General features: G+C 46.4%; 1 protein-coding gene across 6 annotated transcripts in view; it reads right to left on the bottom strand.

Annotated features, from left to right (window-relative positions):
* Positions 1-21,243, bottom strand: part of MID1 (midline 1) — a 346,318-nt gene that overhangs the window by 94,374 nt on the left and 230,701 nt on the right. For 5 of the 6 annotated variants that reach the window (XM_077890027.1, XM_077890029.1, XM_077890025.1 and 2 more), the window contains exon 2: positions 11,530-12,245. In XM_077890027.1, coding sequence (XP_077746153.1) covers positions 11,530-12,189 — 660 coding nt within the window. In that variant the 5' untranslated portion in view covers positions 12,190-12,245. The remainder of the gene's footprint in view (positions 1-11,529; positions 12,246-21,243) is intronic. The other variant, XM_077890030.1, reaches the window with a different exon arrangement.

Raw genomic sequence — 21,243 nt, 5'->3', positions numbered from 1 at the left:
AGAGGAAGGAGATCATTCACTTGTGTTTATAGAAACTTTACGCTGTCTGGCTTCTTAGAAGAACCCGTATTATCTTGATCACTACAGAAAAAGGCTTAACATTCGGAGTAAAGGAGAAGACGATGGGAGCCTTCAGAGAATAACAGTAGGAATGGAGAGAGGAGCCACTATCCTTGGTCCAGGGCTTTCCAAGGGTCAAGCGTTATAGGGTTTAATCCTGAATTATTACCTCCCGTTTTACTGAAGAGCACACGAGGCTCAGAGAAGTTAGTTTTGTTTTTTCCCCCTATAAATGCACACAACCCCACAACAGCAAGGCCAGGACACACGTTGCACTCGGACTCCAATCCCGTCTCAGACTTGCTGACTCAGAATCAGCATTTTAACAAGACCCTGAGTGGTTCCCGTGTACATTTATGTTTGAGACATCCTGGCTTAAGAAATGAATTTTTAAAAATTTTTTAAAAAAAGAACTGAACTTAAGCAAGCCTACAATTCTGACTGATAAGCAATTGTAGAAAGAGGGCTGCAAGGTCCACAATAGCCAAACTGTGGAAGGAGCCTCGGTGTGCATTGAAAGATGAGTGGATAAAGAAGCTGTGGTCTATGGATACAATGGAATATTCCTCAGCCATTAGAAACGACAAATACCCACCATTTGCTTCGTGGAAGGACCTGGAGGGTATGATGCTGAGTGAAATAAGTCAATCGGAAAAGGACAAACATTATATGGTTTTATTCATTTGGGGAATATAAAAATTAGTGAAAGGGAATAAAGGGAAAGGAGAGAAAATGAGTGAAAATATCAGCGAGGGTAACAAAACATGAGAGACACCTAACTCTGGGAAATGAACAAGGGGTAGTGGAAGGGGAGGTGGGCGGGGGGTTGGGGTGACTGGGTGATGGGCACTGAGGGGGGCACTTGGCGGGATGAGCACTGGGTGTTATGTTGGCAAATTGAACTCCAATAAAAAAAAATTAAAAAAAAAGAAAGAGGGCTGCGTGATAGACCAAAACGCTCTGTTATTGACTAACATGTAGTGACCATTTTTATTTGTATCCATGCTTGGCCAAGAATAACTAAATATGCACAAGCACTCAGTGAGGTCTCTTAAGGGAGTTGAAATGTCAAACTCATAGACTGAGACTAAATTTACATTTTTAACCAGGGCAAATAAATAATCACATTTCAAGTGATGAAATGAATTTAGAGATCATCAGAGATTCGTTCATTCTTTCCTTTTACACTTAACTACCTATGGAGTAGCTGATGAGTTTTGAATAATTCAACATTACTGTAAATACATAACAATTATTCCACGTGGATCTTCACATTTCAACTTTGTATTTTTCCTTCTTTATTTCTATCAGGATGGAAAATAGATCATCTTCGATATAGTCACCACGTTAAAGGAAATTTTTTTGTTCAGTCCACGGAGCCCTTGTGTCAAAAGGTAAGGCGAAAGCACTGTGTGTCTCCATCGCCCAAGCCCTTTCTCCTTGTCACTAATTTTTTTGAAGTGTAGCACGTTTGAGCCATAGTTCTTTCTTTCAGTCTTAACCATAGGCGACCATTTCTCTAACCATAGTTATGCTATTCAATTTCCCGTGGCCTCGTGCTCCCTATGGTTAAAAAGGTTCCTAGTTACCAAGTTTCTCCCACCCACTACATGCTGGGCCAGACGCTTGGCCCTACATTATCTCATTTAATCCTCCCAAGATCCCTAATGAGCAGGTATCATCATTCCCACATTTTTGTAGGGGCTACATGGTCGTTCCAAGGATCAAATAATACTTGAGAGTGCTTTGCAAACTGTCAATCTGGAGATTTACCAATGCTACTCATTACTCTTGGTAATAGCTGGTTTTCGGTGTTGAATCAACAAATACCCTTGAACCACATCTCAAAACAACTTAAAGCAGCATCTTGAAAGATAACTACCTCTCCCTCTACCACCACCCAGACTTGGCCTACTGGACTTTTTTCCTAGAGGCATGGAGGTAGCATGATGGCCTTGCCTGGTATGTTTCTAAATGCATTTCTAGAATACAAGAGAAACTACAGCTACTTCACTTAACGAGCTGAACGATAGTCTGTTTGTTGGTTTGTTAGGACCCTCGAGAGCTTAATTCAGCAATCCAGGGGCGAGAAAAGCATCTCCCTCCAAGCCCCTCGGTTGGGGTTTGCACAGGTACCTTAGGTCTCCTAGATCTTCCAGAAGCAACAGGCCATGCTAAGCACGAGTCTGAGAGCCTGTTCATTTTGCTTCTCTTGGCCTTTAATCTGACTATGCCAACCAAGAGCAACTGAGTTCTGAACAGCCATGTCAAGGGTCAAAGGAAGGAGAAATAAACCTCTCTATCAGGCCAGGATATTCAGCCTAATGCCCAAGTTCATTAAAAAAAAAAAATCCCTAACAGATGAAGCCAGCCCAGCAGCTGGCTTGGCAACACAACACTTCCTCCGGTTGCCTCTCACAGTGTCTTCCTAGAGATGAGTCCCTTCAGTGTGGAAATGACATAAACCGCTTCCTAGCCTGGCTATTTACCTGATCTCTGAGCCCTGTTCAGGAAGGACTTAGAGACCTCTGAGGAAAAGCACGTGAGTAGTAGATCTTTAATAAGGAAGGGTCCGGCAGGGGCCCCTGGGTGTCTCAGTGGTGGAGCATCTGCCTTCGGCTCAGGTCATGGTCCTGGGGTCCCAGGATCGAGTCCCACATCGGGTTCCCCGCATGGAGCCTGCTTCTCCCTTGCCTGTATCTCTGCCTCTCTGTGTGTGTCTGTCATGAATAAATAAATAAAATATTAAAATAGAGAGAGAAAAAAAGGGTCCGGCCCAGATTTTATTACAGCTGGGAGCCCTCCAACCTTGCCCTTACCAGCCACTCCAAAGGAATGCACAGTGCAAATGTCATTGTGTGTCCTCTGCCTGTGGCTCTTCATGGAGGTGTGTTTTTGCTTGAGCTTTTGGAATTAGGCGACTTCCAGAGAGCAATACGTAAGTCAGCAATTCCTGACTTAGTATTCATATTAAATACCTATCTCATGGATTGAGTTTCACAGAATTCTTTTCATGGTCCTTTTATATACTCTCATCGTGTGTTATAATTACATTGGGACTTTGCTATTCGTTTCTGCATTCCCAGAGTTTACCCAGTGCTGATCTCAGTAGCTACAAACAAATAGTCATCGGGAGCATAAACAAGGGATCTTTTCTTTCTTTCTTTTTTTTTCTTGGTGGGATTTCATAAAGCAGATGGGGAAAAGATCATTTATAAAGGCACAAATGGGGTAGAAGCTTTTCATGGTTCCTGTATTGTTTTAGTCACGATAACCTAGTCTACACTATCCAATGCGAATAAAAGGCCTTATTGTCCTGATTTTTTTCCCTACTATAGGGAAGTATAAGCAGTATAGAAGATATAAGGGAGGAGGCAGCTAACAACATTCTGTCCCCATGGCAGGAGAGCAAGGAGAACAAAAGACCCGAGGGCCGCTACAATGCAGGGGGGGCTCGAAGCCTCTGGAAGGCTTCTCCTGCAAGTTCCTTCACTCCAGGGCCTTCCTCCTCTCCTGGCCCTAGCCAACACCAAAACCTCTTCTTTCCATTCTAAGGGACACAGCTGCTAACAGAGCCCAAGGCCAGCTTGCTCCATCCTTCCTTCGCCCACCGAAGGCAGTCTACAGCAAAAAAGAAAGCTGGCCTCCTGAGCTTGTGGTTGGTCTGGGCTGCCCGCGTGTCATGTCGTCTACATTCGTCTCATCCGCCTCTATGTGTCTAAATGTGACAGTCGTGGCATAAACCTCAGCCAGCTCCTCTTCCCTAGGAAATAGCCACGGGTCCTCCGTCAACACCTCTGGTGTTGATTCCATCAGGTAAACCAGGAACATGAAAGACTGGCTCATCCCCCATGGACTGGACTTCAAAATGGTGCTTGTTCTTACAGCCCTCTCTTTCAGCCTACCACTCACTGCTTCTTAAAAGTCCATTTTACTACCTAGCTTGGTTTCGAAAGAAGGACAAATCAAAGTTTCCACCCAATTATAATTCCCCTGAAGTTTGTTCAGTTTCCCATGTCAGCCAGAAACACAAATCGACCCTATAACCACTGAGTAATTTATGATACTGTCAGGAAATCCACGATTGGATTACACCAATGAAGCCTTTACTGTAACAGTAAATGCCCAGATATAATAATACCTCATGTTCACGGAACGCTTACTATGTGCCAATCACCATGGTAGGCACTTTACAGGCATTTTCTTTTTTGATGAGAAATGCAAAATGTGTTTCCTCTGTCAGCTTAAAAGCTATCCTCACGGGTAGAGACCTTAAGTATCACGCCCCAAAGTCTAAAACATCAAGTGAGTAGGTTCTAAATGGATTTTGTAAATGCAATTTTATCAGATTTCTCCCGAACGCTTACATCACCTACTGAGAATGAATAAAATCTTTAGCCACATTCACTTTCTCAGGCCACTTATGTTCTCTTTATTACTCATCCAGTATTGAAAAAGTTACCACTCTTTCTAAGAAGGACTTAATTCATGATTTGTCAATGACCTAGGAGGAAGGAGAACTTTGAATGTGGCAGCCTTAAAAAGCTGGCCTGTTTAGTTAACGTAATTTCTGCATATCCGACTAGCTTTAACTTCGTAACTGGTCGAGATGAATCGCATTCTTTTCAAAACGTTTCAACTGGAATTCAGATCCCATGCACAGACAGATCTTCCTCGCTTCAGCTCACTCAGCTTATATATTTAAATAAAGTTTCATTGTTATCTGTATGCTAAGACATTCAGGTTCAGGGTGCCTGGGTGGCTCAGTGGGTGAGCGTCTGCCTTTGACTTGGGTCACGATCCCGGGATCCTGGGATCGAGTCCCACATCGGGCTCCCTGCATGGAGCATGCTTCTCCCTCTGCCTGTGTCTCTGCCTCTCTCTCTGTGCCTCTTATGAATTAAAATAAAAAAGAAATACAATTAACTTTAAAAAAATAAAATACAGGGACACCTGGGTGGCTCAGCAGTTGAGCATCTGCCTTCAGCCCGGGGCATGATCCTTGAGTCCTGGGATGGAGTCCCACATCGGGCTCCCTGCATGGAGCCTGCTTCTCCCTCTGCCTATGTTTCTGCCTCTCTCTCTCTCTCTCTCTGTGTGTGTCTCTCATGAATAAATAAATAAATAATCATAAAAGAGAGAGAGGGAGAGAGACCACAAATTGTAAAGTAATATGAGTGTCTTTCCCTGCTCTATCTCTTCTGTGGGCGCTGATGTGTTCAATTGATCTTACCTTCAGAAAATAGACATCACGTCCACCTCTCTCTCAAAAACAAAATTGCTTCCACGTCACCCCATAGAAAAGAGTAAAAATGTCCCAAACTCTTAGCTTGGCATTCAGAGGCTTTCAAGATCTCCCCCAACATTCTCTCCGGGCCCCTCAGTCGACACCCCAGGCTCTCACCAGCATTGTCTAGAATCCTACACCGTCTTGCAGGTTCCTGCCAACAGGTCTCTGCTGGCCTCGCTCCCGAGGAAGGCTGCTCTCTACTTTGATGCCTAATCCACCGATCTGTCACGGCAGCTTAAAACCCACCACCCCGAAGCAAGGTTTCTTGTCTACTCAAGACCAGTCATCTCTTCCTCCTTCAAATCCTGAAACAGCCCTCCCTAAGCCATCAATTCTGGACATGTCCATCAACAAGTGTTTATTCATGCCTGTGTCTCTGGCCTTTGCCAGGGGCTTTCGAAACAAAGCTACAGAACACATTAAAGCAACGACATGGACCCTTATCTCGCAAATAATACAAGCAGTATTACAAAATAATTGGAAGGCAGTCTCCCTCCAAAGTCCATACCTTAACCATCATAGCACACCCCTCCAGCCCCCGGTTTCCAACAGACATTGTGTGTTCTAACACACATTGCGGGCTTCCTCTGTGCCAGGCACGACACTGAGGGTTTATGTGACACATTTTATTATGTCCTCCCAAGTGCCATGCAAGGAAGTACATCATTAGCTCTGTTTCTCGAACATTAAGGGAGGTGCCCAAGACCGACATTTGTTCACACAGCCACCTGACTGTATGCTTTTCTGTGCATTTTCCAGAACTCTCCAAACTTACTGAAAATGATTCCAGGAATAATCAAGCATCAGGCCAAAATACCTTCCTCTTTGCAGGTGAAGGAAGGGCAAGAGGAGACTCTTCAGGGAGAAGGATGTGACTTGAGCTTCCTGTTAAAAACTTATCCCTGGAGATGTTTTCTTCTACTCCATATATCATAAATCCTTTCGGTACCAAAATACGAACATTAAAATATAGGTTTATGGGGCACCTGGGTGGCTCAGTAGTTGAGTGTCTGCCTTTGGCTCGGGTCACGATCCCGGGGTCCTGGGATCGAGTACCACATCAGGCTCCCCGGGAGGAACCTGCTTCCCCCTCTGCCATGTCTCTGCCTCTCTCTGTGTGTCTCTTATGACTTAAAAAAATACAATTAACTTAAAAAAATAAAATACAGGGATGCCTGGGGGGCTCAGCAGTTGAAAATCTGCCTTCAGCCCAGAGCGTGATCCTGGTATCCTGAGATTGAGTCCCACGTTGGGCTCCCTGACTGGAGCCTGATTCTCCCTCTGCCTGCGTCTCTGCCTCTCTCTGTGTGTGTCTCATGAATAAATAAATAAAATCTTTAAAAAAAAATAAATACAATACAATAAAATATAGGTTTAACATGACTTACAAATATTTGGAAAATATATTTTTATCGCACAGGAACTTTAAACATACTTTGCAGATTCAAAGAGACACAAGCACAAGTGCATTTGGAAGCAGCCAGTTCGAACTGATGAGACCGCATATATAACCAAAAACATTTTACAAGACACATGTCTGACTTACCCACACATCCCACTATGCGGTATCATATGGTGAAACGTCATAGGGTATATTCGTATTTTAGATTAAAATCTAGCCTGGAATTATAGTGAATTAGTTTGAATCCACAGAGAGGGTCACACAAGGGATGTCACATGAGATAACAATAAAAAAGAATGATTAATACCAGGGAATTTACAGACATGTAGTAAATTGGACATATTTCCTAATAAAAGGCCTGGAATGGTGGGTGCAATCAATGGTCCTTTCCTGGGAAGCTGTTCTCCATCACTCAGGGCTGGGGTTGGTGTCCCTGCTTTGGACATGGTGTGTCTCGCTCCACCACCAATATTTACCCGACTGGAGTTCTCTACTAGACTATAAGCTCCATGAAGGAAGGAGACTGTGCCTGTTCATTTCTTAAGCATATATTAGCTTACTTTTTGGTGGCCTGTTAAAAAAAAACCACTGTGCCAGATATGGTTAACTGGAGGATAAACGAAACAATGGGTATAATGGGTCTATCAAGTGTCCATCGCATAGTGGCATGAAACAAATGTGAACTGTCCTACAATCAGTTGAGATCTAGTTTATCAAGATTCACACCATTTAAGCCAACAAAATGCAATATAGACCAAAGTAATGGTTCCTGTTCTGTTGCATAAAATGCTATGTAATATCTGGCTCAGCTCTTATTTAGAAATTATACTATATAGAATGCTTCGTCATATAGAAGAATAAATATCTGCAATATGAGTATGAATTTAAGTTTTCATGTAGGCTCAATAAGCGAAGGTCAATCAGCGAAGCAGCTGATAAGAATTTATTGAGAATTAAGCAGACAGACAAGCATCTCTGGCCTCTATCCACGCTGTGGAGACATCATGCAACACACACACACACACACACACACACACACACACCCTTTCATGGAAACTGCACTATATCTGCTATTTTCAAAAAAGAAACAAGTTATAGAAATTCTAAGGAAAGAGAAAAAAAAAAGCCTAGCTATTTATCCACTTACAACTTTCCCAATTGCAAATAAAGTACAGGACTTTCAAAATTATAGAACCTTACAATCTATAAATGAAACCCAAGAGTGAAATCCCTTGTCTTTACCTCTAGATGAGGACTGCACAGGCAGGCTGAGCTTTAATTGGAGCCTTTATCAGACAATGACAAAAGTCCAATGGGATGACCCATTGAAATGGGCATCGTACGAATAAACTCCTTCGGCCAGCCTTTAGAGTCACAAATGCAAAACAATGGTTTGGACCTTCAGCATCAGCTGACTTGAAGTTGAAGGGCAAAGAAAGGTCAATTCTTCCCAGTTAGTATATTTTCATAAGTATAACTAGCAAAAAGGACCAAGAGCCTCCACATTGCACATTGGAACAGAAAAAAATGGAATTACTGCATTGCAATTCCTTGAAAACTCTGCAATACATTATATTCAATTCTGTCAAGTGTTATGTGGTTCACAAATCAAACTTTTAATACAGACTTGAGGACTGAGAGGCTTCTTAGAATTCAATTAAAATGATGCAAACAGGTCCACATTATGACATGCTCCATTTAGAGACATGCATTTGGCAGGAAGACTTTTCTCTTTTTATCTTAAAATAGAGTTCAGGAAATGCTGGTTTAATTTTCTCTTTGCTTTAATATTTTATGAGTGCTTCCCAATGCATAGTCTCTGAAAGCACTAGATCACTGACATGATACTATTTCAGATGACATGGAAGGTTTCATTTGCATAAATTCTACATGTTGGAATTTTTATGCTTTCTTTTCTTTTGTACCTAGCAAGAGAGTTGTAATGTACAAAAGTACATTCCAATTCTTTACATAAGTGCATGCATACTGAGACCTAATATGAGGAAAAGTCCCCCCAAAGTTTAAGATTAGTGTGAGAAAACTGTTCTTCATAATCATTGCAGACTTCCCGTCTTTGAATAATGGGCTTTTACTAACAGAAAGGACAAACACATTTTCCAACAGGAGACACCTGCCTCCTTACATATCCAAGTAAGTACGGCGCATCTATCCACTTCTCCTTGAAAGCACCCTCACCTTTTCCATGTTTGATATTTCCACATCATCCAGATCCATTTCTGTATGAGATGCTAAAGCCTCAGAAAAAGACACAGAGCACATTCACTTGTTCAGACCAAAGTAACAACAAAAAAATACCCTTCCATGGTTTGGTCCTTTCGACACGCTATTACTTCTTCAAAGATTAATGTCCATGTTGCACATGGGTTTTTAAAAAAAATATTTTTATTTATTCATGAGACACACACACACACAGAGAGAGAGAGAGAGAGAGAGGCAGAGACACAGGCAGAGGGAGAAGCAGGCTCCATGCAGGGAGCCCGACATGGGACTCGATCCCAAGTCTCCAGGATCATGCCCTGAGCTGAAGGCGGCGCTAAACCGCTGAGCCACCCTGGCTGCCCTGTACATGGGTTTTAAACCAAAATTTAAAAAGCATATATGTTCATAACTATGTGATAACTATCACAGACACCTCAAATGTCAACATATTCTTATGATCTTTTTATTCTAATGGAAGTGGCGTGTTTGAGGACATTCGGTGCTAGCAGGTTACCTGTTTAAATGCTCATAAGCACATTTTGTGAAATGGCTGTAAAGAAATGCTCATAAGCATGTTTTGTTGAGTGGCTGTAAATGTGCTTTGGCACACTGGCTGATGTTTATATGCTTATATTTCTCCAATTAGAGGACAAAATATACTGTATTGTTAATTGTCAGGCCCTCCCGGTGACAGTATCAACGACCGCTAACCCACAGGCTTGATCACACAAGTGTGCAGGGCTCATAATTGAAGAGCTTCATTTTCATCACAAAAACAACTGAGAGCAGGACTGTATCTCCTCATACATTTGGAGATGTTCTGTAAATAATTAATAACTCCTCTATGATAGCACACAAATAATGAGCAGAACCTGACTACCAAGTGTACATATCAAGTCTGGAGGTTGCTGCATACTGAACATCAGTCATTGTGGTGTTTTAACAATCGATCATTAGAAGGCAGTGCCAATCCAGTCAAAGGAACATCTTTTTGATTAAGACCCCGTCCGCCCTGTTTACATTTTGGAAAACAAAAACACCTATGTCCAGTCATCCTAACCATTCTGTCCCCAACTGAAAAGGAGTGGGGGAGATGACCACCTTGGTTTCCAAGATCAATGCCGTATCGATTTCCGAAGACTATCAGAGGCCCAATTCACACACGCTTTGCCTCTGCTATCATTGACTCTAGCCGTGTGTTTCTGGCTAGTGCCGTGCACTATACTAGAAAACCGGCCGGCATCTGTCTCCCCTTATCCCCAGCACCTAAATCCTTGGGCTTAACTTCCTCTCCAGGTTTACAGATGGATTTGCACCCGTCGTCCTTGAACACTTAAGAGCGAGGCATGCTGCCCAGGTGAGGCTTTTGTTCCCCCAAGAGACATGCAGAAGCGGGATTCCCTTCAGCTCACCGATCTCCCTCAGCATCTCAAGAAACAGCCAAACCAAATCACAGGTGTCGTCCCTTGATCCCAGCGTCACAAAATAAACTATGAGGTCCGGGTAAATGCACCACCCATTAGCGCCAAGGCAAGGTGATAGGAACCATTTGTGAAAGGTGACGATGAGCTCTGAGTGATAACACTCTCGATCACATGACTCATTTTTTTGTTTGCTCAACAACACAGAGTGTGTTTTTCCTGAGAGGAAGGACTTCAATATATATTTACTCAAAGCTCTTAATTTATACTTCCTTTCCTTTTAATTGGCGTCTTGTGATCTAAAATTAACCGGTGCGCACAGTATCTCACTATTCGAGCAAACTCTCGGCTGAGTTTGCCATAATTAGACCCACCGTCGCCTGCAGTTGATCAGACATCTGGAGACCTGACTTATTTCTTCCCTGGTGCATTCTATCCATATTTAGAGAGTGATTTTTTAATTTGACATATAGTCATATTAATTATCATTCCCCGCGCTGGAGTTAGGTTGATAATTTCATGTTAAAAGTGAAGTTCAAACAGTCTTGCCTGTAACCTTACTGAATGAAAAGCCTATTCGGAAAGGAATTCCTTCTCGAAACCCGAGATGGTCAGAGCACTCTAGCTCACCAATAAGCCAGATATCATTCACACAAGAAATACAAGGTCACATGTCCTCTGAAATCCCGCATTTGCTATAGGCATTCCTCCTTCTATCCTTTTGTTTGTGCAAGTAACTAGATACAGGTACAATTCGGGTGAAATTAGCTTTCTTTAACGAGTGAAGAAAATAAATGCCCCCCAAATGCCCAAAGCCAGATTTTATCTGCCATTCCTTCTTTCCTTCTCCCCCCTTGTCCCCCCCCTCCTCTCTCAACTGCAAGGACTGAAAATGATCCAGATTTTTCAAATTCGCCCTCACCTTGACAACGCTAAAATTACAAGCAGCAGTCAACTTTTACAAGATACCCTTATTGTGCAACATTTATAGGCTGCCAAAAAACATGCTAAAACTAATCAGATAACAAAGGTGAAGAGAAAACCTTCACCTGCCATGCAGCGAGCAGTGAATACACTTTTTATTTCCATGACATTTGCTGGCAGAAAGGGGTTGGCTTAAGGCGGATCGGACTAACCTTCAATTTGTCATAGCGCTCACTCAAAGCTGCCACCTGATGATCTCGGTGCCGCCCAACCAGTTTACACAAGGCACAGATTAACTGGTCATCGGTCACACAGTACATATTCACCTTCTCATCCTCGTGCTCCAGGCACATCAGCCCCCGGATGTGCGAGTCCGGAATTGGCTCAATCAGACGATGGCCTGTAAAAGGCTTCTTGTTTGGGTGAGTGGCTTTCAGGCACTCATCACAGTAGGACACTTCACAAGTGACACAGGTCTTCACAGCGTCCTGGGCAGGATCCTGGTCACAGAACTGGCAGAGGACTTTCTCGGCGGAGGTCATGGTGTTGGCGTCGAACGCCCGCTCCCGGCGGGTCTCGCTGGGGGAATTGGGCCCACTCACTGACGCTTTCTGGAACCTGTCGATGATGTTCTGCAGGGTGACGTTGCGCTTGAGTCCGTCTAGACCTCGCTGGCTGAGCGTGATGACATGTCGGCAGGTGGGGCACTGGAAGGCGGTGATGGACTCCACAGACTCGTTGGTGGCGCAGTGTGACACCAGGATGCGGTGGGCGCAGTTGAAGCAGAGGCTGTGTGCGCAGGGTAGCAGGAGAGGGTCCTCAAAGAGCTCCAGACAAATAGGGCAGGTCAGCTCCGACTCCAGTGTTTCCATCTTCAGGCAAAGCTCTCCTGGGTCATCAGCAAAATCCAAGGAAGCTGATCAGCTATCTGGAAACAGAACGGGAGATCTGATTAGGCGCGAGGGGGTCAGCCATGGGCAGCTGTCAGCTTTGAATGCATCTCAGAATCATTCCAAACCCAGGTCATGGAAGGGTAATTGTGTGTACGTCCCAAACAATTCTCTTTCTATTCGCTGGGGGAACAAGGAGGGTGGAAACACCCTAAGCCAGCAACACCAATTCCAGCCACTGCAAGCAGCACATTTTTTTTTCTCTTTTCGCAAATTTTGTTTGTCAAAAAGGTCTCACTCCCCACTGGCAAGTTACCGAAACCGTAATCGCCAAGGTTTGTATCTCATCACAATCATCTCATTGTGTCACGGCCAACTTTTACCTTGTGTCGAGAATGAAAATTGTAGAAACGTTAATTAATGAACCGGACTCTTTCCTAACTCTGAGTTGACGAACTTACACTCGTGAGTGTGTACGCGTCTGCAGGCCTTTGGACTCCGCGATTCCAGAGCAGGCTCGGGAGAAGTTAGAGACGCTCTCCTCGCGCACATGGGCATGAAATGGGCAGGAATTCAAACGCATGACTTCAGCGGAAATGATAATGCCTAAGTATGAGATGTCAGCTTCCAAAATATATTCCTGAGGAAAAACTGACTTTCTCAGAGATGATTGGGATCGAGGCGATGGTTTTTGGCATGCGCTCGTTACTCTCCTGAATAATTCTATTGTTTAACCCGGCAGTGGGCTGTGGGTGGGCAGAGTGGAGCAGAGAGAAACATCTGCGGGCCTTTTCGGTGGCTGCGGTGAGCCCGGGTACCAATGACTAATAGCGATGTAGTTAATTAGAACAAGGGTTTCCGTGGCTCCCAGATTCACTGGACAAGTGCTTAGGATCGCAGCTCGGGCAGCGCTGCAAAGCGGTCGCAGGCCTCCCAGGAGGCCGGCGGAGGCCCGTCAAGGGCTTGTCCCCGCGGCCAGCGACAGGCCGGGCCCGCCAGCTCCGTGCTGCCCGCCGCGCTGCCCTCGGGTGGCCCAGCTGCGCGCTCCCTGCGCCACCTCGACGGGCTGCTTTTGTGAACTCGGGCCTGCCCCCCCCCCTTGGCCAAGGGGGCAGGGGACACAATCCCACACAAACCCGGCTCGTTAGCGGGGAGGAGGCCTCGCGCTCATTAGCAGGCCTGGGAACCAAGGCTCTTTGAACCTTCCCCCTTTCGAGGCCATTAGCAGAGGTCTGCGGAGCAGCACCGGGCACACCAGCGGCCGCGCACTGCGGGCTGTGGGAGAACGGTGCCGCTCGCCAGGGGACGCGGGGGTCCCATCCCCCTGGGGGGGCCGGCTTCCCGCTTCGTGGGAAGGCTTCTCATCCCCAGCTGCGTTGAGTGATTCCGACAGGCGGCCTTTTTGTATTCACACCTCCGTTTATTGACAAAACTGGTGGATTTCTAGAATATACTGGCCCTTCCTGCCACAGCATCCCTCAGAAACACCATGGGGGGGGGGGGCTTTGGTTAAGCTCCTGCTCGTCTCGCCACCAACTGAATGGGAACTGATCATTAAAAAGCGTCAAGTGGCCGCTGAGTTTGTTAAAAATTAAAGAGCTGCTGGCTTCATAGGAGCCTGGTATCTTAAAAAGATCCTCAGCCCTTCGCTAACGTTAACCACAGGAGGAAGAATAAATGGGCAGCTGAGATTTGAAATATGAAAGCTTGCTCATGTTTCCACAACGTGCAGTGGCAACCCCAGGGCTGCCGTGGGGAGACACCCGCCGTCCCCACGCGGTCCTAGCCACCCCTTCCGACACATGGCTTGGAAGAAATTGAAAGGGGTTAGCTATTAACCATTATTTTGGCTGATCATGGAAAAAAACAGAATTATCTCTAAATTGAACTTCTCCCTTTCCATCTGAAGGACGTAAATTAAAGGGAAAACATTGCCCTTTTGGTCTGCTTTGTTCTCAGGCGTAACAAGAACGCCTACCGATAGATCCCAATGGAAGGATGAGCCCCAGTCATGTCTGGAGAGCTGTGATGACTGCCTTTTTATGCCAGGTGCCAGGATCCCACCCCAGCGTGGCACAATCAACCATTTCTAGAGGTGATTCCGCTGCTGACCCCAGTGGAAACGCTGATGTTGTATTCAGGAGACATTATGCTCCAGAAGCCAGAATCCAGCATCCTCACCATCCCAGCTCTATGATGTGGGCCAGCCAACATCGTGCCTCACCTGGATGATCACAATAGCTTTCCTAATGGCTTCCTGCCTTCGGCTCACTCTTGCCCCCGCCCCCAATCTTTTACTCAGAAGCCAGAGAACCTGTTAAGGCACGACTGAGCCTGCCTCTTCTCTGCTCTACCCTCCAGGGGCTTCCCATCTCACTCAGAGAGCAACTCACCAGAAGAAAACCAGCCCCAGAAAACACAGACTCAGACAATGACCTCATTTCCTCCCACGCTACCCCTGGTTCTGCTCTGGGCACAAGGCCTCCTTGCGATTCCTCAAACACGCCAGGCCTGTCCCACATAAGGCCACTTCCCCTGCTACCACCACGACCACCTGCCTATCCATCGCAGCAATCCTCCTCCCCCACCCCCCACCTCAGTTTGTCTTTCCCCCAAACTTTGTCACCCAACGCATCCTATTAGTCTGGTCACTGAGCCATCCTTCCCCACTGGCCCACCAGTAGAATGTAAACCCTACAAGAGCAGAGACTTTGCTTTGCTCTTTGAGGGACGTACACCACCAGCACCTGGAACCTTGCCTTGCACACAGTGGGACACGAACATTTGTTGAATGAGCTGGTAACCGTACAGATGTTGGGGTTAAAAACCTCAGAGCACGCAACCCAGCCACTGCCTCGAAGGATCTCTCAGCAGATTTGAGGGGAGGTCAGCCAACTTTTTCTAGAAAGGGCAAGACAGTAACTATTTCTGGCGTTGCAGGCCAGACAGTCTCTGTTGCGCTGCTCAAGTCGGGTGTGGTAACACGCAAAAGCAGTCACACGCAGTACACACCCGAGTGAGCGCGGCTGGCCGGTAATGCCGGATTTACAAAAACAGGTAGCGAGCTGGATTTGGCCCGAGGACCTTATTTTGCTGACTCACGTAGGAGAAGATAGAGACACGCAGAGCTAGAGAAAATACCAGCGAGACTCTCCCCCGCAAAGAGACAGGGATGAAATGCCGCGTGGGCGACAACGGAACGAGGGGCGGAGGGAGCCTCGGACAAGCGGGTACAGGCTTTCGGCTGCTAACGGGAAATGATGTGCGATGGGATTTCACCCTGACATCAGTGGAAATAATGGTGAGGCGAGCGCTTAGGGGCACTTCACGTAAGAATGATTTAATAGCAGCTGCTCAGAACAGGATCCTTTTCTTTTATTGCCTTAGCGCTTGGCGCTGTGCTTTGTGCGAGTGTCTACGCCGTAAATGTTGGTTTAATTGTATTAAGTGATGACTAAATACCTGGATGCGGAGCGGAGGTGCAGCCAATTTTCTGAATCTTTTGCCTGCACGCTGCCCACAGGGAAGGGGCTCTGGGTTCCAGATCTATGGTGGATCTGACCTTTTTCTTGCTTTATGCAGACCTTGCTGCGGCACGGGTAATATTTTTGTTATGTTCCTCGACAATATGTTACTGGCGAGCATGCATGCCATCCCCCCACCCGAGGAAATGAGCATGGTTTATTCTCCAGCCTCCCGAGAAGTGAAAATGCCATTCATTCTTCCACCAAATATTGAGCCCTTCTAACAATGGTAATACTTGGCCCCTGCCTCAGTGATCTTATGGGGAGAGAAAACATGAACAAACTGCTGTGCAACAAAACAAAAGACACGTGCCAGAAGACGGGGTAGGGGAAGACCGGAAGCTTCGGAAAGGAGGCAAGACCCAAGAAGGATTTTTGAAGACGAACAAGGGTTCATCAAACAGGTGGGGGAGGGGGGGAGGGAGTTCGTGAAAAATGTCATCGTTTCCTTTTCTTAACTCCCATAATTTAATTTCTAAGCCTCAAAAGAGAGAGCGAGAGAGCGAGAGGGATTCTCAGCCTTCCCTACAATGGAAGGAAATCACACGTGCATGTCATTGTCAGGAAATTCTATAGCTCAACATTTTTCTGAATGGGCTGATTGGTCCTCATTCAGAGGAGGATATGGGTAATCATGGGAACTCCTTGCAACAAACTGGGAATGGCAACAATTTACAGCTCACACCTCTGCCTGTCCACGGTTTGGAGTCTAGAACAGAGTGGGGGACAGAGGGAAAGGAGAGCCGGATGGGTTGGCCAGACAGTCCAGGACGACACACAGCTCGGCTATTTCTTAGCTGTGCGGCCCTGGGAGAGGGTCCGCAGATGTTCCCTCTGGTTCCTTCCAGAACTCACTCCAAACACTCAGTCACGGGCTGCAGTCGGGTGTACTGGATGCAAGACACCTTTTCGAGAAACTTTCTTACAGACTCAAGACTTCCGAGGAAAAACGGTAATGTCAATGTTTTCACACCTCTGCCTTCCTCCTGTCCCATCCTCTCTCGTTCTGGATGTCACCCGAAGCTGTGCTCTTCCGATTCTCCTCTAACCACTGCTGACCTCTCCTCCCAGCGAGGCAGAGCCTGGCTGTCTGCTAAGGGTCTAGCCTTCCATCCAAAAGTCATCAAAGCAGGTAGAGACTTCCAGTTGTAAAAGAAGTAAGGCCTGGGGATGTAGTGTGCAGCACGGTGGCTGTAGTTAATAACCCGCTCTATACAAATCAAGGAGTCGTGCTGCACACCTGAAACTAATACAGTTATATGTCAACTACACCTCAATTAAAGAAAAAGCCATCCAGGTCATCCATTCGTTTCTCCTACAGCATCTCTGAGAATGACTCCTAGGCTTGTCTCTCACAGGCCACCTCTTTCCAGAATCCCAGCTCAGCACTGACAGTTCTCTGCCTCATTTACTGTAAATGCCTCAATTCAGAGCGTGCATCTCAGGGGCTTCATCAGCTCCCCTCCCAAACCTGTCTGCCCTACAAGCCTCTGGTGTCTCCTCATGGTGCTTCCATTCTCCCGATCGCTAAAAGTCAGAAACTCGCCACGCATTCTACTTCTCCCTCCCTGGCGGGGAGCGGAATAAATGGCCTCCAGACACGGCCACGTCCTAAGCCCCAGAAGCTGTGACTTCTTTAGGATACAAGGCAAAGGGCAAGGCAGGCTGCAGATGGAACTGACGTGGCTCCAGCTGGCCCGAAAATGGGGAGATGAGCGCACTATCCACGTGGACTCGATGCAATCACAAGGGCCCCCCCTTAAATGTGGAAATGAGAGGCAAAGGAGTAGGGCCAGGCCATGAGATGCAGAAAAGACTCGATGACCGATGACCATTGCTGGCTTTGAAGGTGGAAGGGCCACGAGTCAGGGAACGTGAGCTGTTTCTAGACGCTGCAGAAGGCAAACAGATTCCTCTGCCCTAGAGCCTCCCTAAGGAACGCAGCCCCTAAGACACCCTGATCTCCAGTGTGGTTCAAGCCATCATGTTGGTGGTGATTTCTTCCTGCATCAATAGGAAGCCCCACACTCTCCTTCCTCCAAACCCAAATCGTTGGCCAAGATATGCGAGTGTCAATCCCTGGTTCTGTGACTGGCTTCCTTCTCTCTGCTCGCGCTGCCTCTGGGTTGACCCGGGTCTGCCTGTGTCCCCAGCCTGTTACCGCCTGCCTCCCCGCCACACAACCGACCAACCAACCAACCACCTCCTAATCTGATTTCTTACCTCCAATCTTTCTGCCCCTCAGTTTCATCTTTGCCACGTGCTTCTGGCACCACAGCTTTTTCCTGTCATTTCTCTTAAAGGCCTAAACAATGAGCGGCTCCCTGCTGGCCACGAGTCCTGAGGGATGCCTTAGCTCGGGGGTCAAAACCTTGCCTGAACTTCTCCCGAACAGCTTCTTCAACCAGATTCCCACACATTCGCCTCCTGTCCCAGGGACCCAGGAGATGGGGCCTTTTAGGGCTTTTAACAACTGCCTCTGCTTATGTCCCTAGCACAAGTCCTTTTTTTCCTTTGTGAGATGCTTTTGTGTGTTTCGTGTTTATTTTCTTGGTTTTGTTTTCTGGTTTTTTTAAGCTGACTGCAGAACCTCCTAGAGGCCCAAAGAACCACGGCCGCTGTTATATTTGGAGTTTTCATATTAAACAAAGAAGAATTGTTTTAGAAGATGGCTATAAATAGTGCGACGTGTCCTAGAAGTTTACGATGAACAAAGTAAAGCTTCTGGCTGAAAACCACAAAGCAGTGTGACTATCCTATTTACAAAATAACCAAAGTATTCATTCCAAAATATGATTTCCTGATACACAGCAGAGTGATCAGTAATGGGACCCCGGTTTAAATGATTCATGCCATTGTTTCAGTAGAGCTGGGTCAGCTCTGGGACCGATTCAGGCGTGCACGCGCAAGTGCACATACAAATCTCACACGGAGATAACACTCAGAGTCTAAATTTGAGGCCAATCGTGAATGGGTGGCCTGAGCCAAATGACCACCTAGTCCTCGAAATCCCCCATGATCAATCTGGATGTCAGAGGCTCGTGCCTCTTGGGGTTAAGGAAAATTAATCAACACAGAGATGGACAGCTGGTGGTGAGGGTGCAGAGATGAGGGACGTTGGCACCCAGGTGACAGCTACGGTGATTTGGCGGCAACAGCTGCCTGGGCAGATGGCCCCTGGCTGCGCACCCCCCCCAACCCCCCGGGCTCCAGGTATCATCATCCTGAGGTGGCACTCATCCCGGGAGGAGGACTCTCCTGGAGAGAGAAGGGCTCTCTTTTGTCCAAGGTGCAGGGTCCTGGGGGAAGCAGACGGAAGGAGAAAGTCCCCAGGGGAAGAGGACGGACACCTGTCTTAGCTGAGATACAAGGTGTGGGCCTGAGAACGGAGATGGGGAGCGCAGGATGGATGCCCTTACGGATTACTGTTACAAGCCAGCAAGATGGAAGTGACGAGGGTTCGCGTCGGTTGGCTTCATCTTTTCTGCCTCCTCCTCTGAAGTAAGAGGCCAAACCACCATCCTGGCAAGTTAGTGCAAAGAAAACATTTAACCCCCGGCCTGCGCTGTCACAAGCCTTGCCGTCATCCTGCTCGCTAGCTCATGTTAGAATCTCACAACTTTATTCCTGGTAGTCCCCCCCCCCCGACTTTGACTATGACACAAAGATAATCTACACCTTGAAGGAACACCTAGGGCCCCCGTGAAGACGACATGCATTGCAAGGTTTGACCTGTGGCCAAAGTCCGCGGGCGAGCTTTCCAGGTCAAAATTGCAAGAATATGGAAATTTCAGGGGCGCTTGGGTGGCTCAGCTGTTGAGTCTCTGCCTTTGGCTCAGGGCGTGATCCCGGGGTCCTGGGATCGAGTCCCGCATCGGGCTCCCCGTGGGAGCCTGCTTCTCCCTCTGCCTGTGTCTCTGCCTCTCTCTCTCTCTCTCTCTCTCTCTGTGTTTCTCATGAATAAATAAATACAATCTTAAAAAAAAAAAGAGCGTGGACGTTTCAGCCATATGTGCAGCTGACCAAGGACTAGAAGTCTCCAGACCGAGTGCACTCTGGAAGTTCAATCACCCACTAGAATAAGGAGATACCTGGTTGTCAGCATGCCATCCAGGAGTTTCTGAATTCCAAATTTCTCTTCATGGAGTTTTGACATTTTAATCATAAGGTAAACCCATCTCAGTGCCTCCCTGCAGCTCTTCTATGTCATGTCTGCAAACTCCACGAACAAAGATCATTTTTCTAATTTGGAGTATATGAAAAAGAGCATGCATTCCAGCCCCCGATAATTTTCCTTTCAGTCCCTCACTTTGTATGGCTCTGAAAGCCATCACTATGAGGGCAATTCATGAATCACCAGACCAAGGAATAAACGGATACCAACACTGGGTGGCCGGTGGTCAACTGTTACTACCAGGTGGCTCTCAGCCACTGCCCGGATGATTCCCCAGGCACTTACTCCGTTTTTTTTTTTTCTACATACCCTCTGGAGTAATGGAAACTAAGTTTGATGTTAAATTTACCAAAACATAACCGAGACGACGAACACACCACCAAAACCGTACAAACGTTACACCAAATCACATAAAAACGGTTTGGCCGGGGTGCAGGGGAGGGCCTCAAAAGGGCTGTGTATAACAAACAGCATCCCAAATTCTACGAATAAATTTTCTTTAAAAAGTCCTAAATTTCCGAACCACAACCCAGTCAGTTTTCGATCCCCTCTTCACACGAGTAACAAAGATTTAGCTGGTTTATTGCCATTTGGATTTTTGCTCTGAGATTATCCCTGTTAGAGAACCACAGGTGGAATTGTTTTTTAAGGACCGCAGAATGATGTTTTTATCTTACATCAGAAGAAACAGACTTTCAGAGGACTCAAGACTTTGGAACTGTGAAACTTTGGAAATTAGCCTCAGTTTGGTGAGGCAGAAACAAGAGAAACTGGGTGCTCTACTCAAGATGAATTCACCACAAATTAAATGACACAATGCAAGCACTCAATGTCTGCATATTTGGCTGTGGTTTAGCATTTAGCTTTGAGTTCTAAAAACCACAAAATAAACACCCTACCCAAATGCTGCTCTACCGATTAGCACCCTCGCTGATTTGAGACACAGGCGCGTCAGTAAGTGCACAATAAAACGGGGCCATGGGGGGATACAGGGGGGAGAGGGAAATCCATTTGAATTTAGTGGCATTTTGAAAGACTGGAAACTGATACCACAAGAGAGGCTACTTCCTACTCCAAATTATGGCAGAGAGCAGTCAAAATGCAAAGTGACTCTTAAAGCAACAGTGCAAATAACACGCTAGCAGGAACAGGTGGGGAAAAAAGAGTGATCTGGAACATTCTATAAGGTAATGCCTCTGAAATATCTCTGGTGAACCTCCGACTGTCAGCACACTCAAATTCCTTCCCTTGATCAGTGACGGACGACTAGGAATTTCTGCTAACCAAATCTTAAGCGGCCAAAGGGAACTGGCTGGAGGGAAGAAAAAAAAAAAAAAA

Source organism: Canis aureus, chromosome X (assembly GCF_053574225.1).
Source record: "Canis aureus isolate CA01 chromosome X, VMU_Caureus_v.1.0, whole genome shotgun sequence".
Lineage (NCBI taxonomy): Eukaryota > Metazoa > Chordata > Mammalia > Carnivora > Canidae > Canis > Canis aureus.
Note: the sequence above shows the minus strand (reverse complement) of the source record. Positions and strands in the feature narration are given on the sequence as shown.